General features: G+C 44.5%; 1 protein-coding gene across 1 annotated transcript in view; it reads left to right on the forward strand.

Annotated features, from left to right (window-relative positions):
* The window catches only part of LOC110516825 (IgLON family member 5), a 159,632-nt gene that overhangs the window by 116,677 nt on the left and 17,297 nt on the right, over positions 1-25,658 (forward strand). Inside the window, exons 2-4 of the mRNA XM_021595161.3 lie at positions 8,429-8,507; positions 18,797-19,029; positions 20,882-21,001. Of these exons, the coding sequence (XP_021450836.2) occupies positions 8,429-8,507; positions 18,797-19,029; positions 20,882-21,001 (432 nt within the window). The remainder of the gene's footprint in view (positions 1-8,428; positions 8,508-18,796; positions 19,030-20,881; positions 21,002-25,658) is intronic.

The raw sequence follows: 25,658 nt of genomic DNA on the forward strand, positions 1-25,658 counted from the left end.
TTGGGTCAGTCACAGTGGTCAGGTATTCTGCCACTGTGTACTCTCTGTTTAGGGCCAAATATTTTTCTAGTTTGCTCTGTTTTATTTGTTGATTATTTTTGTCAAGTATATATCTTTTTGTTTTCTCATGATTTGGTTGGGTCTAATTGTGTTGCTGTCCTTGGACTCTGTGGGGTCTGTTTGTGACCAGAGCCCGGGGACCAGCTTGCTTAGGGGACTCTTCACCCGGTTCACCTCTCTAAAGGTGATGGCTTTGTTATGGAAGGTTTGGGAATCACTTCCTTTTAGGTGGTTGTAGAATTTAACGGTTATTTTCTGGATTTTTATAATTAGTGGGTATCGGCCTAATTCAGCTCTGCATGTATTATTTGGTGCTTTACGTTGTACACGGAGGATACTTTTGCAGAATTCTGCATGCAGGTTAGAGCATTGGGCCAGTAACTGGAAGGTTGCTGGATCGAATCCCTGAGCTGACAAGGTAAAAATCTGTCGTTCTGCCCCTGAGCAAGGCAGTTAACCCACTGTTCCCCAGGCGCCGAATACGTGGATGTTGATTGTGGCTACCCCCCGCACCTCTCTGATTAAGAGGGGTAGGGTTAAATGCAGAAGACACATTTAAGTAGAATGCATTCAGTTGTACTTTACAACTATTTGTCCCATTTTGTGAATTCTTGGTTGGTGAGCAGACCCCAGGCCTCACAACCATAAAGGGCAATGGGCTTTGAAACTGATTCAATAATTTTTTACCAGATCCTAATTGGTATGTCGACTTTTATGTTCCTTTTGATGGCATAGAAGGCCCTTCTTGCTTTGTCTCTCAGATCATTCACAGCTTTGTGGAAGTTACCTGTGACGCTGATGTTTAGTCCGAGGTATGTATAGTTTTTTTGTGTGCTCTAGGGCAATGGTGTCTACATGGAATTTGTATTTGTGGTCCTGGCAACTGGACCTTTTTTGGAACACCATTATTTTTGTCTTACTGAGATTTACTGTCAGGGTCCAGGTCTGACAGAATCTTTGCAGAAGATCTAGTGCTGCTTCAGGTCCTCCTTGGTTGGGGACAGAAGCACCAGATCATCAGCAAAGAGTAGACATTTGACTTCAGATTGTAGTAGGGTGGGGCCGGATGCTGCAGACTGTTGTAGTGCCCTCACCAATTCGTTGCTATATATGTTGAAAGGGGTGGGGCTTAAGCTGCATCCCTGTCTCACCCCACATTTTATTTGCCAAATTTAACCACACACTTGTTGTTTGAGTACATAGATTTTATAATGTTGTATGTTTCCCCCCAACACCTATTTTCATCAGTGCGTATAGCCGAACCTCATGCCAAATTGAGTCAAAAGCTTTTTTTGAAATCATCAAAGCATGAGAAGAGTTTACCTTTGTTTTTGTTGGTTTGTTTCTTTGTCAATTAGGTTGTGCAGGGTGAATACGTGGTCTGTCGTATGGTAATTTGGTAAAAAGCCAATTTGACATTTGCTCAGTACATTGTTTTCACTGAGAAAATGCAGAGGATTTTCCCAAGTTGGCTGTTGATGCAAATCCCACAGTAGTTACTGGGGCCAAATTTGTCTCCACTTTTGTGGATTGGGGTGACCAGTCCTTGGTTCCAAACTATTGGGGAAGATGCCAGAGCTAACAATGATGTTAAAGAGTTAAAGTATAGTCAATTGGAATTTGTGGTCTGTATATTTTATCATTTCATTGAGGATACCATCAACACCACAGACCTTTATGTTTGGAGGGTTTGTATTTTGTCCTGTAGTTTATTAAATGTAATTGGAGAATCCAGTGGGTTCTGGTAGTCTTTAGTAGTTGATTCTACGATTTGTATTTGATCATATATTTGTTTTTGCTGCATGTTCTTTGTTATAGGGCCAAAAAGATTGGAGAAGTGGTTTATCCATGCGTCTCAGTTTTGGATAGATAACTCGTTATTGTTGTTGTTTGATTAGTGTTTTCCAATTTTTCCAGAAGTGGTTAGAGTCTATGGATTCTTCAATTACATTGAGCTGATTTCTGACATGCTGTTCCTTCTTTTTACGAAGTTATTTCTGTATCATTTTAGTGATTCACCATACTGAAGGAGTAGGCTCAAGTTTTCTGGGTCTCTGTTTTTGGTAAGATTGGTTTGATGAAACCTAAGAAAGAAATTGAGAAACCTTAGGTATGATAGGGAATCTGAGAGGTCAAATATACTGTTTAGGTTTTCTACTGCCAAGTCAATACCTTCACTATTACAGCAAACTGTTTTGTCCAGGGATTGAATTTGTTGTTACCTAATTGTTTTTTGGTATGTTTCCACACTACTTTCCTTCCATCTATAGCATTTCTTAATATTATTCAGTTCCTTTGGCTTTGATGCCTCATGATTGCATATTGCTGTGTTCAAGTAGACTGTGATTTTGCTGTGATCTGATTGGGGTGTCAGTGGTCAGACTGTGAACGCTCTGAGAGACTCTGGGTTGAGGTCAGTGATAAAGTAGTCTACGGTATTACTACCAAGAGATGAGCTATAGGTGTACCTACCATACGAGTCCCCTCAAAGCCTACCATTGACTATGTACACACCCAGCGAGCGACAGAGCAGCAGGAGTTGTGACCCGTTTCTGTTGGTTATGTTGTCATAGTTGTGCCTACTCTCTCGCTCACTCTCTCTATCTCTCTACCTGGACTGCTGCTTCTCTCTCTCTCCGTCTCTCTCCCTGTGTTATTAATGCTGAAGTGTGGCGGGCATGTGCAGTCTAGCAGGTGTTTTCACGCTCTGTCGTCATCTGTCCTTCGTCCACCTCATCAACCCTTACACCCCCCTTCTTGACTGTGTAGTTTTTTAATTGACAGGACCCTGACTCCGCACATCCAACTGTCCAGTGGTGAGACACCACAGACAATCGCACACGTCCCTTTAGCTCCTCGTCTTCGATGCGATGCCCTTCATCCCCCCTACCAAGGTCAAAGCGGCAGCCTTTATGCACAGCGCACGCTCTAAGTGAGTGACAGAGGGGACAGGGGTTGTGATGGCGTGTATGCATGAGTGAGTGTGTTTCTGTGTGTCGATAACTGACTCAGTTGCTGTGTGTTTCTGTTTGTAAATATACACATGCCTGTGGGTGAGTGTGACTGAGTAAGTGTGGGCTGTGTGTGTTGACCTGGTTAACACTGTGTGCAGTGAGGGAGGGTAAAGGCAGGGTGATACAGGTTTTAGAATCAAGGTGACAATTGAGCTGTAAAAATGGGAATTGAGTGGGGAATAGGGAATAGCAGCCCTCTGGTGTGTAACCTTCTACGTGTTGTTTTCAGGTTTCAGCTTATGCATACATCATTTGCGTGTGTGTGTGTGTGTGTGTGTGTGTGTGTGTGTGTGTGTGTGTGTGTGTGTGTGTGTGTGTGTGTGTGTGTGTGTGTGTGTCTACTTATGTCTGTGTGCTCCAGCATGTGTCCCACCTGCCTTTGAGCTGAGCCCTGGTACTGAATTAAATGAACCTAAATAAAAACCTAGTAAACAATGCAGTGCACTAAGAAAGAACAACTGAGGACGCACAGTAATATAGCCTACTGTGCAGTGTGGCACGTGCACAAAGCATGGTATAGGATACAGTATATCCAAGGTTGTTTCATAGAAATAACCTTAAAGAGCGGCTTAACATACCGATTGTGCATCTGATTTTCTGCCGGTCATTAAGAAAAAAAATGAGATTGTCCCTCTTGAGTCACAGTAAAAACAACATAGCCACTACCACTTCCTCAAAATAGTCTGAATTATTATAGGATAAATAAGGATACAGGATATAGGCGCTGCGTAACGTGCAGGTCTGTCTCACTGCCTGGATGTTCTGCTCCCACGATTGGCTGGAGTGCAATCAACGCAGCTGTTTTTCCGTGCATGACAATTCTCCCTAGGCGTCCCGTGTTAGTGGGCGTGATTGTAAAAACAAACCGGACCCTCATGTACGTTCTGATGACCTCATTTACACAAATCTCACAAAACTCTGTTTTGGAATATACTGACTTTATGACCAAAGTGATTCCACTTACACTTTTGTGTTTCTGACTAACATCGATGCCACATAGGCAGTTTTCAACCAGAAACACTTTGCGTTCAGTTGGCCTTTAACAAACACCTACCGATGGTGACATTTCCTAGTCCTTGGTTATACAGTACATTGGACACAATGACTAATGTCTCCCCTCCCCCATGCAGTGAGAGGTAGCAATGCTGATGCAGCCAGTGTGTTCTTCCTTCCTGGGTTTCTTGGCCAGCCTAGATAGCACAGCAGCAAGCAGCAAGCAGCACGCTAATGTGATTATGGCTTTTAGCGGAGGATTTTCATGGGCATTCTCCATCCCTCTCCATCCTTCAAGGCGCCATTAGTTCTCACTGGGGGATGGCCTGTCCTCTGTCCTTGCTGGTGGCTGACACACTTAAAGCAAATGCGCACATACTGGGGACACACACACACTATACAGGCGCACACACGCACACTATACAGGCGCGCACACACAATAACTGTCTCGAAGGACCATGGAAATTGGTGGATCTTCAGACACACACACACACACACACTCATATTCAACTTAATACAACTACTCTGTTTAGACTTTGTATTCATTTCAATACTTTGGAAAAATACATCTCTTAATTTCCCATTGCCATTGACCGTCATTTCCATCCATAATTAGGTTCACCTTCTTTTTTAGCTATTTGTTTATGAGATCGTGACGCGAATCGGAATGCCTGCCCCTTTTCATTACGCTGTGCAATCAAGCCATGATTCCACCAAGAGCCCGTGTTGAAATGAAAAACGTGAGCAATTGGACATCAGATGCTGCACTGCTTACAACTGTCACGTTTCAGACCCCTCTCTGCCTGGAATTACACTTGCCAAGCTTAGCGCGTATTGTCTTAGCGCACCTCTTTGCATTAATCAGACAAACCTCCGGGTGCTTCTTAACTCCTGACCGCACAGCGTTTCTTCTCATAACTCGCTGTTTATTAAACCTTAGAGGCAAGGCGGTGGCGGCAGCAGCAGCACCGGCATAGAGATATTATGGACACGTTAGGGAGGAGAGATTGGTTGACGATCTAGGAAGGACTCAGACAGGGTTTTGTCTAGAAGGGATTTCGCTTTTGTCAAAATTGACTTTTCGTAGCAGGTTTAGGAGATCTTACGCAGCAGGTTAGGAGAATTAACGTTGCAGGTTAGGAGAATTAGGTTTAAGGTTAAGAAAAGGGTTAGGGTTAGCTAAAATGCAAAACCCCCCCAAAAACTTTTGAGGTCAAATGTAGACATGACCCTCAGACTTGATGCGCATGCTGACATTTGGCAGGGAGGGACAGAGCTGGTGTCATGCAGAGTATAGACCTGCCTCAGTATATCACTGCTAAGATAGCACTGTATGGCTGCTGTTATCTTCGTTTGCAGAGTCAGTTGATGCAAATTTCCAAAATATAATTCAAGGAGAGGAAGCTTCAGAAGTACTGTAGCCTCGTCATTTTGAAAATATGAGCATTTATGTCCGCTTGTTCTCATGTTGTCTTTTTGGTCTCATCTCCTTCGCTCCTTCTATGCTGTGTGCAACTTTATCATTTACACACACACACCAAGCCCCTCCCCCTGTCACTCACAACAACAAAGATGAGAGATCAGTTCTTCCTCTCTGACAAGCAGTTTCAGCTGAGACGGGTGCAGTTGCGTCCAGAAGACAGGCAGTCCCGCTCATAAAGGTATACATATATAGGTAGGAGCTACCCAAACCCCATTTTTGGTGAGTTTGGACATTTACAAGCGAATGTGAATGAGAGACATTGTGTAAATGAACAGTACTAGCTCTTGAGCAGACACCCTGTGTCTGTGAGGAGTCTGGAGTCGCTAGGGCAACCTGCCTGCCTGCTCTGTGAGAAGATGGGGGAGGAGCAGACTGGCCGAGAACCGAGAGGAGAAAAAAAAATGCAAGAACGTCTAAAAATAGCAGTGACAGCACAGATAACTCATCCAAAAGGGCTTTGACTTCTCGAACACAGCAGAAAGCCAACACGATATGATGCCACCTGTCACCTTATTAATTCAGCCACTTAGATAACTAGCAAGTTAAACTTAGGGATTGTGTTATTGCAGAATGCTTGGTTTTTCATACAGCAAAACAAATATGACACGCATCAGAAATATCTTGCTGCGTTTTGTAAACGCAGATCTCAAATGCTTCTTATTGGAGTTTCTGCTGGGCATCAGAACTGATTTTGTGCTTCAGTTGCCTTTCTCCACTTGGATGAGAATTCACGAACGGGCATTCTATCAGCAGTGTTCTGACTGACGTGTAGCTACTTTTCTCTGCTACTTTTATAGGTGTAGCTAGCCTACTTTTCTCCAGTAAAATGCAAGACTTGAACAAAAACATTAGGAAATCTACATTCTTTCTATGATATATACAGTATGACTGCCATGCATAGTTGTTGCCTACTTGTGTGGCTGCCAGCCAAATAGCGTTGCACTTCTGTTGTCATCTAATGAAAATGAGGCTATTTTCTGCTGAAGGTGTGGCACTAATGTATTTTCTGTGAAAGAAAATTGTAGTTGCAAGTCCCTGATCACTCTATTGAAGCAACAAACAAAAAAAAACACGGTTGACTTTCAGTATAAAACGCGACCCCTGTCAATACACAGCCGGACACACCTGCTTTATCTTCTAACGTATTGCACAAATTGACTGCAGGTATATAATTAAAAAGTAGTTACAAATATTCAAATACCGTCAATACCGGTATTGAAAAAACATCCTGTGGCTATTTCCAAATAAATACTGGAGTATGCGGAGTATGCGGTATATGGTATATACGGTATACCGCCCAAGTCTAATTCCTGCATCTGCAGGAACACCTCTTTATACTTCTATTGGTACATTGTTTTGCTAGGACTCTGGTACACAGCAGGCTGGATAGGTAGCTAGGACACCGGTAGACAGTGTCCTTCGCCTCCACCTGTCAGGCACTGCTTTCCCACAGTTCTGTTAACGACGGCGAGGGCAGGTCTTCGGCAATTGGGAGCGAAGGAGGCCGGGAGGTGGGGGGCGACACTGGTAGCTAGCTAGGACATCGGTAGACATCGGTAGACCACTCTTGACCCACATTTGAATCACATAGACAATCAGGAGAAATCCAAAATATCAAAAGTGTCACACAAGCATGAAGATGGCATGCTCGATTGCAGGAAACAACGGGATGCTCGAGGCGTTCCACATGCAGGAATGCCCCAAATTGCAGGCAGCAATCACACACTATTGTTTCAACTCTGTATTTGCATTTGAGGTTTGGTCTAACAGAATCGGTCGTATGGACACCGAAACACATTGAGTCATTATTTTACTGTAATAGAGGAGAAATTAACCTTTCTATTGATACCCTTTTTAGGTAGAGCAGGCACTACTAAAACAGGAGTATCAATGAACATTGATTCTGGAAAAGGAATGCTCAGGTTGTCTCGCGTGGCATTGTGGTACTATGTCCCACTAGTAACATTGTAGCCAAAGACTTACACTAGCTGTCTAGTCTGTGTTTTATAATTGTCCTAAAATCATCAAACACTATCATATAAGGAATTGGAAACTCGTTCCCATTCTGAACAAAGTGGATAAGCTAGCATGCTGTCCAAACAGTTGGAGACGGACAGAGAAGGGGGTGTTCATAACCATTCAACTGCTCCACCTTGTCATCTAGCAAATAGAGCCAAGTTGGCTAAACTTGGAAGTATAAAGATTAGCTGGCTACTCACTAGCACGTGGGCTTGTGCTTGAGAGATTGATTATGAGACCTGTGTTCATTTCCTATAAAGTTAGTCAGTATTAGTAAATGTGTATTAACCATGGTTCTGGTTAAATTTGTAACAAAACTGGCATTTTCATAGACACGCGATGCCCAACACGTATCAACCCCAGTTTTCCATTTAGTTTCTTTCCTGTGGTAGTGTGTGTTTGCGTGCGTTTGTGTGACTGTCTTGGTGTGTGTGCGTGTCTATTTGCAGGCAGGGTGAGCCTCACTGTACACATCCCTCCTGTTGCCATTTGTGTCTCTTCATTTCACGCTCTGACGTCCCTGCGTGAATCCTCCTCCTCCCCTGGCTCATTATCAACACTGTTCAATGCGACACACACACACATGGGGTGGGGTGGGGGGGGAAACAAATCATTATTTAAATAATACAGGGGGTCAGTGCGTACGCTACAACACCTTTGTTTGTATATTTATGACAAATAACTAAGTAAACCACCAAACACATCCAGCCTGACCTGGATCAATGAGGTACTCAGCACCGCGGCGACTGAGATGCCAACCAGGGGATTTGGGGATTGAGAATGCGAATGGACCGTCTGTTGTTGTTATAACGGCATCATGCTCACCCTCCTCCCTCTCTTCTCTCATCTTCCTTGGCAGGACCAAGTGTGTACGGAGCCGAATTCGGCCACCTGCCCGACAACATTACAGTGCTGGAAGGAGAGAGCATCATTCTGAGGTAACTCTTTGATCCTACACCTGCACCTACTAATTACATGTTGAAGTTGTTCGTTTTTTTCACCTGTCATCATGCCGACTTAATTGCCAATCCAATGTCATACAAACCCCATGAGGTATACCCCAACTAGGTTGAAAAATGTTCCTCAGCAAAACTGCCATCTTGTCAATATCCTGGACTTCGAGGCCTTCATAAAAGTCTACTGTCTATCAACATTTGAACTCTTTAACCCGCGGTCAGGTGTCATTCCAAATCTGGTCGCCATCGCTGTCATCTCATATTGCCTAGCCCCAGAACCATAGACCGCCACAGGTCTCCTGTAGTTGATATATGATGCCCTTTCATACTTACAGGCTCATCTATTCATTGCACGGGCGATTAAAGGTAATATCACTGGCATAGATGAGGCTTATTCACTGGAGACCGTGTGATCTACCTCACAGAGATTTTTTTGTTTTTTTACCCTGGCCACATCAATTAAACATAAGCGCTCAGGCTTATCCTCTCCTGGCCTGGTCCCCAGCTGAAGCTTCTAAGGACATCTAGTGGTGAAGGACAGTACTGTAGTCATAATGTCACAAAACATTTCTAGTTCAGAAACTGTGAAAATGACATTCCAAAGTCAAAATAATATTATATTCATACATACGTATAGATAGACTGAGTGTACAAAACATTAGGAACGTCTGCTCTTTCCATGACAGACTGACTAGGTGAATCCAGGTGAAAGCTATGACCCCTATCTGCTTCAATCAGTGTAGATGAAGGGGGAGAGACAGGTTAAAGAAGGATTTTAAAGCCTTGGGACAATTGAGACATGGTTTGTTTATGTGTGCCATTCAGAGGGTGAATGAGCAACACAAAATGTTGAAATGCCTTTGAACGAGGTATGGTAGTAGGTGCCAGGCTGACCGACGTGAGTGTGTCAAGAACTGCAACGCTGCTGGGTTTTTCATCCTAAAAACTTTCCTGTGTGTATCAAGAATGGTCCGCCACATTGTTTTACATCAAAAGTTAGGTAGCAGCAGTAACTACCACTATCAGCCCCTCTCTCCCCCTCTCCTAGCTCTTCATCTGCTTCTTCTAAAACACAACTATATTTTACCCAGGTGTATTGCCCTCGTAGTTTCAATGAAGAAACATACTGTTTTTTTTTATGAACCGCTACCTTGTGCTAGGTATGTATTAACAACCTTACATTACGAGACCTGGCTAGTGGTTTGTTTACGAATGCTAGTGCTGACTCTTTGTGGTGATAATATTGAATTGCATATACTAATTGCAACAGGATGATCAAAATGTCATTTGAAATGAATTCAAATTGAACCTTTAAAATATTCCTTTCCGCACTCACTCATGATAGTGACATTTGCGACCTGACCAAATTCATATAGAAATTTGAGTTATAGATCTGTCATCGTCTTTGAAAGCAAGTCTAAGAAGCGGTAGATCTGGTATATGTGCGCTATTTCTATGCTTGCTGTTCTTATGTTTAGTCGTTTTAGCATCTTTTGCTTTTGGTTTTGTACACTAACGTCAAAAAGCTGAAAACACAATATTTTTGTTTATTTAAAATATATTTCACAGCAGTTCAGATGGTACAATGATTCTCTATACTGCTTGTTTTGTCACATAAACTGAAATTAGGCGAACTACTAGAATCTTAGCAACCAGAAAACAAGCAATTTCTGCATATTGAAACTTTAAGGCCTACCTTCATTACAAGGGTAGGGCTTGCACTAATCCATCTCATGACGCATGTACAGTAGCTGTAAAAGTCCAATCTGGTATCCATCAACATGGTTAGCCTCGTTAATTGTCTAATGAAAAAGACGCTAACACTTCTTAAAGGGTCCCTATTGCAGTGTAATTACACTGTAACATGTGTTCTAAACAATTGTAATAATTCATAGTTACCCTGTAACTGGTGATAATTGCAGCCTGTAATTACAGAGGTGTAACAACGAATGCTTGCTACCATGCTTGTTTCTAATTTCAAAGTTTACAATAACATCCGACTCACCATATTTCAGCCTGCACAAACCACATGATAAGTGTTAGTGAATTGAAAACCGACCACCTCAGTGACCCAACTGCAATAAAGGGCTCTGGAATTTGATGCCCAGTCCCAATAGCAAAAAAACAACGGATTAAAAAAAGGTTCACATTTTAAAAAAAGAGCTTGCAGATCAAGCTAACTTTTGAGTCAGTGTTGTAGTACTCGAGACAGTCTTGAGACCACATTTTGAGTGTCTCGATCTTGTCTCATTGTCGGATGTCAGTCTGAGGGTCCAGAGCGCTCTGGAGAAGGTTTTCATCAAAGAACCCTCTGTATATTGCTCTGTTCATCTTTCCCTCGTTCTTGACTCACAGTCCCTGATGCTGAAAAACATCCCCACAGCATGATTCTGCCACCACCACCACCACCACCATGCTAGTGATGGTGCCAGGTTTCCTCCAGACGTGACACTATGCATTCAGGCTAAAGAGTTCAATCTTGGTTTCATCAGACCAGAGAATTGTGTTTCTCATGGTCTGAGAGTCCTTTAGGTGCCTTTTGGCAAACTCCAAGCGGGCTGTCATGTGCCTTTTAGTGAGGAGTGGTTTCCATCTGGCCACTCTACCATAAATACCTGATTGGTAGAGATGGTGCAGAGATGGCTGTCCTTCTGGAATGTTCTCCCATCTCCACGGTGCAACTCTGGAGCTCTGTCAAAGTGACAACCAGGTTCTTGGTCACCTCCCTGACCAAGGCCCTTCTCCCCTGATTGCTCAGTTTGGTCAGACGGCCAGCTCTAGGAAGAGTCTTGGTGGTTCGAAACTTTTTCCATTTAAGAATGATGGAGGCCACTGTGTTCTTGGGGACCTTGAATGCTGCAGAAATGTTTTGGTACCCTTCCCTAGATCTGTGCCTCGACACAATCCTGTCTCGGAGCTCTACGGGCAATTCCTTCAACCTCGTGGCTTGGGTTTTGCTCTAACATGCATTGTCGACAGTGGGATCCTTATACAGACAGGTGTGTGCCTTTCCAAATCATGTCCAATCAATGGAATTTACTACAGGTGGACTCCAATCAAGTTGTAGAAACATCTCATGGATGAGCAATGGAAACAAGATGCACCTGAGCTCAATTTCGAGTCTCATAGCAAAAGGTCTGAATACTTATGTAAATAAGTTATTTCTGTTTTTAATTTTGAATAAATGTGCAAAAATTAATAAACTGCTTTCACTTTGTCATTTTGGGGTATTGTGTGTAGATTGAGGAGGTTTATTATTATTTTTTATCCATTTGAGAATAAGGTTGTAACGTAACAAAATGTGAAAAAAGGGAACGGGCCTGAATGCTTTATCGACATGTTTGCACAGTGGCGAACCTATCGGACCTAGGCCTTCAGTGTGTGACTGAAGTAATGATGCTGAAAAGGCAGCAACGATGATGCACAAAGTAGCCTGCACAATCGCAAAGCATGTAAAGTATATTCACATGCGCTGTACATGTGAGGGCATTCCAACGCACACAGCTCTCAACTGGTTATGAAATGGAGCAGCTCACAGAAGAATGTCATCGGTAGTGGGTAGGGTAGGTAGGAAAGCCGGTTCAATTTATGATATCTACCAATAAATGCTAACTAAGGCAACAATGGGTATGCAAACCAGGTATTGAAAAAGTTTGGTCCGAAGTCTTGGTTAGTAGGCTATTTGTGTTCCACTCACATGGTACAGGTGTCTTTTTTTAAGCCCATAACCATGTGTGTGAGGTGTATACTTTTGTTTGAAAGTAGATTTGTTTAAGACTACCAAGAATCACTCTGTCTGACTTTAGCCCACTGCAGTAAAAGGTTAACTTCTTGTTGAAGTTTTTCTTGAAAAGGGAGAAGCTAACAAATTAGCAACAACATCCTACTCAATAACATTTGCTGCAGCCGCTGCAAACTAGCATACAACAAAGGATAGCTAGCTATCTGTGGGAAATCTACCATTCTCTTTTTTTTACCCCTTTTTTCTCCCCAACTTCGTGGTTTCCAATTGGTAGTAATTACAGTCTTGTCTCATCGCTGAAACTCCCGTATGTACTCGGGAGAGACGAAGGTCGAGAGCCATGCGTCCTCCGAAACACAACGCACATCCAACCCGGAAGCCAGCCAATGTGTCGGAGGAAACACCGTACACCTGGCGACCTGGACAGCGTGCACTGCGCCCGGCCCGCCGCAGGAGTCACTAGTGCGCAATGAGACAAGGATATCCCTGCCGGCCAACCCCTCCCTAACGACGCTGACACAATTGTGCGCCACCCCATGGGCCTCCCGGTCACAGCCGGCTGCGACAGAGCCTGGGCTCGAACCCAGAATCTCTGGTGGCACAGCCTTAGACCACTGCGCCACCCGGGAGGCCAAACTACCATTCTCTATTGCACAGTGACCTATTGGCCTTTGAGAAGGCAGAAATAGCCATATGTTTTTTTGTAAAATCGGTCCCACCCATTACAAGTCAAAATGTGATTGGTTGATTGCACTGTCACTCCGAAATGTTGCCCTAACACAGCTGACTTATCTAGCTAGATTTCCCCAGAGACCACAAAAGAAAAATCCTGATTGGATCTTTTATCTCTTCAGTGTTAACCCTTCCCAACAAAAACTGAAGAGATTAAATCCGAACATAATTAAAAAATAATAATATAATTCAAATCATAATTATTATTTTATAAGAAGGCCCTCATTGTTCCCCACTGTGTTTGGGTTAGTAATCATTTGTAGAGTGGCTCAATTTGCCCTCAGCCCGCTTTTTTTTTAACCATTCGAAATGTCTAAAGAATCCATATGTCCTTCTGAAATATGAACACAGAAATCCCCCCCCCCCGTTCTTGCAAGCTGACGTTAGCTAGAATAGATGGTTAACGTAATTAACCTATTGTGACCATTGACTCATTGACTGAAAATATTTCTGCTTTTGGAGATTTCTTTCTAATTCCCAGTGTGGTGTCACTCCGTGCATATGTACGCGATTCTATGGACATAATTAACAACCTCGAGACAATGCACAATATCACTGGGGAGACGCTTATGGCTTGCTTTGATGTTCAATCCCTGTGTACAAATATCCCCCACCAGGGAAGCCTGTCTTAGTCATCGACCCACTGGTACACTCACTAGCACTAACTGTATTGTTGAACTTGCTCAGATTGTTCTGACTAAGAAATGTTTCATATTTGAAAATGACATATTCATTGAACAGAAGGGAACTGCTATGGGTAGTAAAATGGCACCAAATTATGCTAATCTGTATGTGGGGTTGTTTGAGAGGAACGTGATTTTCAGCCATAACAATCCATTCTTGCACCATATCAGACTCTGGAAACAAATCAAATCAAATAGTATGTCACATGCTCCGAATACAACAGGTGTTGACTTTACAGTGAAATGCTTACTTACCAGCCCCTAACCAACAATGCAGTTTAAAAAATATGAATAAGAATAAGAAATAAAAAGAACAAGTAATTAAAGAGCAGCAGTAAAATAACAATAGCGAGACTATATACAGAGGGTACCGGTACAGAGTCAATGTGCGGGGGCACTGGTTAATCGAGGTAATTGAGATGTAGATAGAGTTATTAAAGTGACTATGCATAGATAATAACAGAGAGTAGCAGCAGTGTAAAATATGGGGTGGGGGGGGGGGGGGGGGGGTGCAATGCAAATAGTCTGGGTAGCCATTTGATTAGATGTTCAGGAGTCATGTCTTGGGGTAGAAGCTGTTTAGAAGCCTCTTGGACCTAGACTTGGCGCTCTGGTCCCAGTGATGTACTGTACTCTGTACTGCCTTGCGGTCGGATGCCCGGGCAGTTGCCATACCAGGCAGTGATGCAACCAGTCAGGATGCTCTCAATGTTGCAGCTGGAGAACCTATTGAGGATCTGAGGACCCATGACAAATCTTTTCAGTCTCCTGAGGGTGAATAGGTTTTGTCGCGCTCTCTTCACAACTGTCTTGGTGTGCTTGGAGCATGTTAGTTTGTTGGTGAGGAACTTGGACGCTCTCAACCACAGCCCCTTTGATGAAAATGGGGGAATGCTTGGTAGAGGTTGTTATCCTGGCACCACACGGCTAGGTCTCTGACCTCCTCCCTATAGGCTGTCTCGTCGTTGTCGGTGATCAGGCCTACCACTGTTGTGTCACCTGCAAACTTAATGATGGTGTTGGAGTCGTGCCTGGCCGTGCAGTCATGAGTAAACAGAGAGTACAGGCGGGGACTGAGGGATCCCTGTGTTGAGGATCAGCGTGTCGGATTTGTTGTGACCTACCCTTACAACCTGGGGGCGGCCCATCAGGAAGTCTAGGATCCAGTTGCAGAGGGAGGTGTTTAGTCCCAGGGTCCTTAGTGCCCTCAAAGCTAATCAATAAGCTATGGTGTTGAACGCTGAGCTGTAGTCAATGAATTCTCACATAGGTGTTCCTTTTGTCCAGGTGGGAAAGGGCAGTGTGGAGTGCATCTGTAGATCTGTATGCAAATTGGAGTGGGTCTAAGGTTTCTGGGATAATGGTGTTGATGTCAGCCTTTCAAAGCACTTCATGGCTACATACGTGAGTGCTATGGGTCAGTAGTCATTTAGTCAGGATAGCTTAGTGTTATTGGACACAGGGACTATGGTGTTCTGCTTAAAACATGTTGGTATTACAGACTCGGACAGGGAGAGGTTGAAAATGCTTGTTGGTCAGCGCATGTTCGCAGTACACGTTCTGGTAATCCGTCTGGCCCTGCGGCCTTGTGAATGTTGACCTGTTTAAAGGTCTTACTTACATCGGCTGTGCAGAACATGATCACACAGTCTTCCGGAACAGCTGATGCTCTCATGCATGTTTCAGTGTTATTTACCTCGAAGCGAGCATAGAAATAGTTTAGCTCGTCTGGTAGGCTTGTGTCACTGGGCAGCTCTCAGCTGGGCTTACTTTGTAGTCTGTAATGGTTTACAAGCCCTGCCACATCCGACAAGCATCAGGAATCAGGAAGATAGTATTATGGTCAGATTTGCCAAATGGAGGGTGAGGGAGAGCTTGGTACGTGTCTCTGTGTGTTGAGTAAAGGTGGTCTAGAGGTTTTTTTCCCTCTGGTTGCATATTTAACATGCTGATAGAAATTTGGTAAAACAGATTTAAGTTTCCCTGCATTAAAGTCCCCAGTCACTAGGAGCACCGCCTCTGGATGAGCTTTTTCCTGTTTGCTTATGACGAAATACAGCTCATTGAATGCGGTCTTAGTGCCAGCATTGGTCTGTGGTGGTATGTAGACAGCTATTAAAAATACAGATGAAAACTCTCTAAGTAAATAGTGTGGTCTACAGTTTATCATGAGATACTCTACCTCCAGGCAAGCAAAACCTTGAGACTTCCTTAGATACCGTGCACCAGCTGTTGTTTACAAATAAACATAGTCCGCCACCCTCTTGTCTCACCAGACGCCGCTGTTCTATCCTGCCTAGCTAACATGCAATCCTTGGAAAATAAAATCGATGACCTACGAGGAAGATTAAACTGCCAACGGGACATTAATACAAACAGCCAGCCAGTATGTTGATAATGTCATCGTTCATCCACGACTTGGTGAAGCATAAGATATTACAGTTTTTAATGTCCCGTTGGTAGTTTAATCTTCGTCGTAGGTCGTCGATTTTATTTTCCAATGATTGCATGTTAGCTAGGAGAACGGATGGCAATGGGGGTTTATTCAATCGCCTAAGAATCCTCCGAATGCAGCCCGACCTCTGTCCTCTTTTTCTCCATCTTCTCTTCACGCAAATGACAGGGATTTGGGCCTTCAAACGCTTCATTGATGACGTATTCGTTCTATTACAGAGCACAGCAGGAGAACTTCATCAATTCCACTCCTTAATCAATACAAGCAGTAAACCTTTGAAATTCCACCTCACCTTTGATGTGAATGAAATACGTTTTCTTTACATTTTGATTAAGAGGGAGGGGGTGGTTTTAGCACGGATCTATACAAGAAGCCGACAGACAGGAATTCCCTGTTATGAGGAGACAGCTTCCACCCTACACCCCTAAAAAAAGAGCCTCCCCGTTAGCCAATACAGTTGCATACGCAGGATTTGTAGTACACAGAGTGACTATGACAAACAAGCCGACTGTCTGGATTAGCATTTCAGACAGCAGGGTTACCCAGAGGAATGGCTGCAAGACGCAAGGGAACGTTATAAAAATATGACCAAGGATGACAGCCTCACGCCCAAAACCTCCCCGCCCTCCTGACCAGCGTGTTAAATACTTCCTTCAATACTCCCCACTTGGTAAACAGTTTGACCACATCATTAAAAAGCCCTGGCACATATTGAGCACTGATCCACAACTGGGGAAAAAAGGTTAAAGAACCTCCGTGGGTAGTCTTCAGACGCTCCCCCAACATCAGTGGTGAGGTCTAATCGTCCTCCAGTGGCACGTGATACCTTTCTAGACAATGTGCCAGACGGTAACTTTAGATGTGGCGGATGTACCCAGTGTAACTTTACGAACAAATGCACAATGTTCAATCACCCTATTACGGGCAAGGCCATTAAGATACAAAAAATGTGATATACCTGATCACGTGTATTTGTGGTCTATGTTATGTATGTAGGAAAAACAAAACGAGCTCTGAAAACAAGGATAGCAGAACACAGGAGTCATATCAGGACCCTTGCCCAGAGAAACCCTGTGGCTGCACATTTCATGGAGGCTCGTCACAACATTAGCTCTTTGAGACACATTGGCATTGAATATGTTAAAACTTCTAGTTTTGAGGAGAATTGTATTAGAGAATTGTATTAGATTCACCATTTGTGTACCACGTCTCCTAGAGTTTACATAAATATGTCACTTTGATTTGTCTTGCCTTCCAGGTTACCCACTAGGTCATTTTGTAAATATATATTATTTTCTGGAACTACTACGTGTACCCATCTCATTGTTATTAAATGATTAGAGATACACAACTTGTTTTTGCACCCACCATGCGTCATGTCCGCAAATGGTCACATGAGGTGAAATGTGTATATTTTGGGACATGAGCACTCAGTTAGTTTGACCTGACCAAGATCCGTTTCGGATCGAAACGTTGTCAATAAATCAGTGAATTGGGAGATTTAACAGCGGGCGGGCCATCTTCTTCTAGAACTATACACATCATCCTGGAGCCGCCACCTCCCGCTACTAATTTTACTTTCCATGCAGGCAATTGTTTTACGATGCTTCTTTGGGAAATCTGTCAACTTTCATTTTCAAAAATAGATTTGTCCTCGGTTGTAATTTTGAGCAGGGGAAAACAACTACACTACGTTAGCTAGCTTATCTAGCTAGCCTTTTACAGCCGCGATGGAACAGCTGTTGTTTTCAAACGCATCGGAAGTTCTTTGGGGTTCCAGGGTTCACTTCTGCTCCTCCTCACAAATGTCTATGCTATCTTTGTTCATACATAAGCACATACAGACTCACCTCAATATATGTAGAGTATGTTCCGTAGTTTCCCTGGTGCCGTGTGGTCACCTAGGCAGAGAGCTCTGTAAATATTGTACTTATGTACGTTTTTGTTGTTGCATTTTTTTTTTTTGGGGGGGGGGGGGGGGGGTTGACTGTTGTGGGGGTTGATCACTTACTGTACATCTTGTGGTCTTGAGTCTCAGAGTTGCAGAATTGGGATCAAAAGTCCTATTTTTGTCTTATAGTTAGCTAGCTAACTGGCTGTTTGGATTCAAATAATGCAGCCCCGGCTTTATAGCTTCATCTATCGGGAAGAATTCAAACAAGTACTGGATGCTGTGGCCAGAGATGGCAGAAGAGGCTCGGGGACTGTTCTTAACCACTGCCAAGATGTGGTGGCTTTTCGTGCACTTTTCAGCAGCCGTAGCATCACCCAGGCAATGGAGGACCAGTACTTACAGAAGAGCGGGTCCAATGGAGGAAAAGCAGATGCGGTGCACTGAAAAAGCGCTCCGGGCCTGTTTGTCAGACTGTCTTTGTTTCTCTCTGTCTGTTCTACTGATGCTCCCTCCCTCCTCTGAAGCTACACTGCCTTTCCAATCCAAACTGCCTCAACTCCCAGCCTTTTATCCCATGCCAAATAGAGACATTCAATATCCATCTCTACCATCTAAATTTAAATGTGTTGTTTCTTTGTTTTAATTTTTATGCGCTTTGAGATTATTTTCTGTAATGAAAAGCGCTATTCAAGTGAAATAAATGATTATTAATAAATGATCTGGGTCTTGTCTCATCCCCTGTTTTTTCCCCCCTCCATCTCAAAGGTGTAAAATCGACAAGGAGGTGACCCACAAGGCGTGGTTGAACCGCTCAAACATCCTGTTTGCGGGGACAGACAAGTGGTCGCTGGACAGACGGGTGTCGCTGGTCAACAGTAACACTAGTGACTTCTCCATCCAGATAGAGAGAGTGGAGGTGGCTGACGAGGGGCTGTACACCTGCAGCTTCCAGGCCAGCAACAAGCCCCGCATAGCCCACGTCTTCCTCATCGTCCAAGGTGAGTCCCTGGTGGGGGGGAAAGATGGGATAGAATAAAACAAGCCCAAATCATCCCAAAGTGTCTGACATTGGTTGCGTATATCAATGAATTTGTCAAAGGATATTTAAAACATGCTCATTTGGGGGATATGGACTTGGTTTCTGGACAAGAACAGCATAACGAGTTAGGATTTGATGACAGCAGCCAGGGGAAAATGGCTTTATCTTTCTCTTTGTCCATTGACTGTTTACAGGGTAAGTATGCAAATATTTAGATGTATTAGCCCTTTAATTGCTATATTTGAATGTGTTTACAGTACTTATTGTACTTGGTTCTGTAATGGGCACGTACCACTTTATTTACGGGATTATTTATTCACCTCCAGGTTTTAGTCCAGCAATTGTAAACACAGCTTTACTTTTACTTTACAAAAAAAAATGTAAAGTGACCCAAGGCCTTTGTTAGTGTTGTGCAGTGGATGGAGCCTTGGACTGAGCAAAGAAGGCAGCCAACCGAGTCCTTAGAAACTGTGCCTCGAGCCAATACATTAGCACTGATGCAAGTTTACCTCAGAACTGAGAAGGGTGGGTAGATCCTGGGGTAAGTGGGTAAGACGATATGGGCGGCTATACAGTAGGCTGTCCAACTGCCTGACTGAATAATTGACAGTGCAGGACCAGATCTGGGCCTATCGTCAAGGCAACGGTGGAGTGAGTGAGAGTTTGACTGATCCTGAGTGACGTGATTTATTGGCGCCCGGCTGCTCGGCTGATGGATTGCAGACCTTTTCTCCCTGCATGTGTCAATTGTTATGTATATTGTACCTTGTGTACTAGCATATCACAGTAATACAAGACCGGCGGAATAAAAATGAAAAATATTAGGGTATATATCAACAGCCAACACACACACACACATACACACCATGCTGCTGCAGAGATGGAGAGGGAGAGAGCAAGCTGGGCACGTTTCAGCAGTCTAGTGACTGTGTGCGTGCGTGTGTGTGTGTGTGTGTGTGCGTGTGCGTGTGCGTGCGTGCGTGGGTGCGTGCGTGCGAATACAGTACTTGCATGCGTGTGTGTCTGTATATAGGCAGGGTGCAGGCAGGATTACCCAGAAGGCTAAGCCAGCCACTCTCCAACAGACTGTTCACACAGTGCAGGCGCCAAGGAGAAGCATTTATCCGCAGGGCAAATGGGCACACAGATGACCATGTTTCCCTAGTTTCCAAGTCGCCTCCAATTTCAGTCTTAACCGCGATATCACACAATATAATTACACCCCAGAGTCACTGCATCAAACAGTGATGGCCACGGTGGGGTAGCGATGGCTCCAATCTTTGCTTTATCGCAAGAGTATTTTCGCCTGGCCAGAGTTAAAAATGGGATCCTGTAGTTAGATGCTTTGCAGAAAAACAGCCTCATGGCCAAGCTCATTAAAAGCAACGATAATGGGCCATTTAAATTCAAGGGCCATCTAGTTATCTATCTAACTATATGCATAGTGCCTGCTCTGGAATGGCAATTTAGAGCAAAACAGCATTTGATGGTGGTCATGCTGTGAAAAGGACAAAACAAAGCAACTACCAAAGAGAGAAACTTCTAGACCTTGAGTGAAGATTTCCATCCCTATATTCAACACCAAAGTGAAGAACATTCTATAGCTTTGTCTTGTTATAATAGTAGTCAGAGAATCCGTGTTTGTCATTAGTAGTATTTTTATTTTGGTGACCCCTTGCTTTTATGCTTGTCATTTCAGTTTTATACCTTGTTCATACCTTGCAAACAGTGAGGGGAGGGCAGCTTAGGTCTAGTTCCTCTTTTTTGTCAAGTCATGACTGTCAACAAAACCCAACTCTTTCGTCTTGCAGTGCCAGCCAGAATCGTCAACATCTCCCAAGACGTGTCAGTGAACGAGGGGGGCAACGTATACCTCTTCTGTCTGGCGGTGGGACGACCTGAACCCACTGTCACCTGGAAGGAGAACAAATGTAAGACGCCTGTCTCTGTCTCCTGTCGTAGTATCCAGTCCTCACTTCTCCTCTCCCAGTTGTCTGTCCCTTTACCAGTCCCTGTCTCCTGTCGTAGTACCCAGTCCTCATGTCCCCTCTCCCAGTTGTCTGTCCCTTTACCTGTCTCTGTCTCCTGTCATAGTATCCAGTCCTCATGTCTCCTCTCCCAGTTGTCTGTCCCTTTACCTGTCTCTGTCTCCTGTCATAGTATCCAGTCCTCATGTCTCCTCTCCCAGTTGTCTGTCCCTTTACCAGTCCCTGTCTCCTGTCGTAGTACCCAGTCCTCATGTCTCCTCTCCCAGTTGTCTGTCCCTTTACCAGTCCCTGTCTCCTGTCGTAGTACCCAGTCCTCATGTCTCCTCTCCCAGTTGTACTAACTAGTCCCTGTTCCCAGTCCCTTGTTTCTGTCCCCTGCCTGTCCCCTGTTTCTGTCCTTGTTTTCTGTCATCGTCCCCTACCCTCTGTCCCAGTCCCTTTAAGTGTCCCATGTTCACTGTCTCCTGTCTCTGTCACCTGCCCGTGTTACCATTTCCATCACACCCAAGCTGTGGCTGCTAGTTCCCTCTCATACACACCACACACCCACCATCACACACACACACACACCCACACATCACATCACACATAATTATCCACAAATAATGCATGCCAGCCACAATCATCAGCATCTGTCACCATCCTCACTGTCACCGCCTTCACCATGTCAACAATGTTAATAATGATGTTTGTCATTAGAACACTATTTATACATTGGTTTCGAGGGTGGTCGTGATAAAACGTCTAACAAGCTAAGTCATATCCATTTAGATTTGTTCGTGAAATGATTCCTATCCTATTACCATGTCCGCCACCGTCAATGGTAAGCTTTTAAATGATTTATTTCATGCTGATGCATGTCATAGAATGTGTTGAGCATGTTGAGGTTACCCTGCTAGGCGTTAGATAGGTTTAGCACAGTGTTACACTGTGTTACAGTGACCTGCTGGGGGTGCAACAGCTTGGAAGTAGCTGGGAGTCCTGCTCCATCTCCTCTCTATGGCCTGATAACACACACGCACACACACACACACACGCACCACACACACACACACACGCACACACACACGCACACACACGCCCTTAAAGAACATTACAGCCACTTGCTGTGCTTGTCTGCAGACGTACAGCAGTTATTCCTTGTCATCACTATACTCCCCCTCCCTCGTTCCCTCACACACACCCCTTCAGTTTGCAGTGTGAGATATGGCGGCATTGTTATTCTGTGGGAGTCACTGCAGCGAAGCCATGGGCTGCTGGGGGAGTGGTGATGGGGAGGAAAGAGGGAGGGGAAAGAGAAGCCTAGAGAAACAGTGAGAAGCTGCGAACCATCTGTCCCTCTATTCAGACACTGCAGTGGGTGGGAGACAAAGTGGTAGTGGGGTGTCCCGCCTGCGTGGAGGGAGTCGGGACACACACCTTCAAGACAATGCATCTGTCACTCTATTCAGACACTGCATCGGTGGATAGATTACAGTGGGACCCCTACATAGGTATAGACACACACAACTTTAAGACAATCCTCTGCACCTGGCATGGTGGCACCGTGGGGGCGTCTTTCCCCTGGTCGCCAGGGCCCTTATTCATTAGAGCTGGCAACAGAAATAGTTTTAAAACATTTTGCAATGGAAAACAACAGGTAGTCCCTCCCTGTGTCAGTCCATTTTCTTCCAATGGATGCCTAATGAATACAACCCAGACGTGTAAACACTGCTCCTAGTACTGCTCCTGCCCACTTTATCTCTCACTGATACCATCTCAATCCCCCATTCACACTCTTTCACAGACATCACCTGAACCCCCATTAAATCTGAGACATCAAGCTCTTATCATTGGACATCTCATCCATTAGATAAGATGCGCGCACACACACACACATACATTAACACAGACAAATGCCCTCACTCACACACTCCTCACTTAATCGCCAAACAGCACGCCACATCGATGCTCTCTGGCCCACCCACTCCATCGCATCAGACCCCATTCACTATGGTCTCAGTCAAACAAACAATGCCTGCCAGATGCTCGACTACTGCTGATAGAGCTAGAAAGAACCAGACCACCTTTGCGACAGAAACACTCCACTGCAATATAACTCATATAACTGAGTCTGACTGCTCAGTGCTCATAAAGTGTCAACGTCCTATAGGGAAATGGACTACAGTTTCACTTTGACCTATTTCCTTTCAATCATCTGTCTGGCTTCCTCTTTTCCCCGCAGGTCTATTCTAAGTGTTTGGTTGGTGGTGGGAGTCCAGGCCTGCGTCTGAAATGGCACCCCCACACATCTCCGTCGATGTTGGCTGAGCACCCACCTCTGCCCCCGGGGAAGAAGGGAAAGAAGCCAGAGATCCAAATCCCTGAGACACAACCAGGGCTGCAGAAGACATATTTAAAGAGACTGGCCTAATATATTATAGCTTCTAGAAAGGAGAGAGAGAGCGAGAGAGAGAGAGAGAGAGAGAGAGAGAGGGGGGGGGAAAGATAGAGAATGCAGAAGAGAGAGAGAGAGAGAAAGGAAATGAGAAAAGCGAAAGAGAGAGAAGGCGAGAAAGAGGAAGACAAAAATGAACAGAGAAAGAGAGAAACGGAGAAACAAAAAAAGACAAAGAGAACGAGTGGTCGAAATTGAAATAAAGAGAAAGGGACGTCCATTATTGACAGCAACCCTGGAGCAATGCCTTGCTCAAGAGTAGGGGATTAAACATGCAACCTTTCAGTTGCTGTATGGTGGCAGGTAGCCTCGCGGTTAGATCATTGGTCCAGTAACTAAAAGAGTGCTTGTTAGAGTCCCCAGCCAACTAGGTGAAACAATCTGTCAATCTGCCCTTGAGCAAGGCACTTAACCCTAATTGCTCCAGGGTCACTGTCAATAGTGGCTAATCCCTGGCCATGACTCTGACTCTTAGTGGGAGTGGGATGAGCAGAGAACACATTTCCATTTCATACTTCATACACACATACAAATGTGTGAAACAGGAGAAATATAAGCACCCCATATATTTTATATAGTGCACTACTTTTAATCAGAGGCTTAGGGGAGTCCTCTGGGTCCTGGACAAAGTGATGCATTAAATAAGGAATATGGAACTGTTTAGGGGGCCTTTTGCCTTTTGGTAATCCGTCATTGTAACTAAGAATTTGTTCTTATCTGACTTGCCTAGTTAAATAAAGATCAAATAAAAAAATGTAAAACGTTGATTTAGCCCTAGGTCTTCCTCCAGTAGTGTCTGTGTAAGCATCTGATGGAGCTGTACTATTTTACAGGCCATTGTGAGAGCTATGAAAATTCACTGAAAATTAACTGAAAATTCACTGACTGATTCCCTGATATGATCTCGCTGTGGAGGAACGGTCAGCGATAAGTCAGAGGGAAGCAGGGAATGAAGGGAGGGGTAAGGAGGATGCTGTGCTCTGACATATTACATCATACAGCTGCTGAGAATGAAACTAGTCACAAAAGTTCACATGAAATACCCCGACCGGACTTCCCTTTCTCTTTATTTAGATTTCGAGCACTCGTTCTCTTTCTCTGTTTCTTTTTGTATTTCTCTCTCTCTCTCTCTCTCTCTCTCTCTCTCTCTCTCTCTCTCTCTGTCTCTATCTCTTTCTTTCTCTCTCTCGCTCTCTTGTGAGCCATATCAGTCTCTCTCTCTCTCTGTCTTGCTCTTTAGTAAACCCTACATGTGATACTATGGTTACACTACTGTTGATTGATGCTCTCTCTCTCTCCCTCTCTCTCTCTCTCTCTCTAACTCTCTCTCTCTCTCTCTCTCTCCCTCCTTTCTAGAAGCTATAATATATTAGGCCAGTCTCTTTAAATGTCTTCGGCAGCCCTGGTTGTGTCTCAGTGATTTGGATCTGGCTTCTTTCCCTTCCCTTGCCTCCCCTTCTTCCCCAGGGGCAGAGTGGGTGCTCAGCCAGCGTCAACGGAGATGTCACAGGGGAGCCAAATGTATTAGGCTAATGTTATGAGTGAATAACATTGCTGTAAACGCCCAGCGCGTCTCGCCACCGCTGCCACTACTCGCTACAGGGTGGCGGGCGGCAGGCTGTACCGCCACTGCAGCAGCTGCAGATAATCATCTCCAGCTCAGTAGCCGCAGCTAATAATCCCCCAGTATAATCTTCAATTGGAACCTCCGCGCTAATCTCTGACAGGAATTATCGCTACCGTTTAGAGTGTCTTGCGTCAGTTGTTACCCGGGTGCAGGCACATGTGTGTATGGGGGGGGTGGGGGGGGGGGGGGTTGCTCGACAACACTGCGTGTGTGTGTGTGTGTGTGTGTGTGTGTGTGTGTGTGTGTGTGTGTGTGTGTGTCAGTTGTTACCCGGGTGCAGGCACATGTGTGTATGGGGGGGGTGGTTGCTCGACAACACTGCGTGTGTGTGTGTGTGTGTGTGTGTGTGTGTGTGTGTGTGTGTGTGTGTGTGTGTGTGTGTGTGTGTGTGTGTGTGTGTGTGTGTGTGTGTGCATGTGCGTGTGCGTGTGTGTGTATGTGTGTGTGTGGAGGCCAGTGGTCCACTGACTGGCTGGCTTTTTACATTTTTGAATTATGATAACTGAGCAGCAATTTAAGCTGTGGATTTCCTTGTT

This window comes from Oncorhynchus mykiss, chromosome 3 (genome assembly GCF_057628025.1).
Source record: "Oncorhynchus mykiss isolate SJ-2025 chromosome 3, ASM5762802v1, whole genome shotgun sequence".
NCBI classification, from domain to species: domain Eukaryota; kingdom Metazoa; phylum Chordata; class Actinopteri; order Salmoniformes; family Salmonidae; genus Oncorhynchus; species Oncorhynchus mykiss.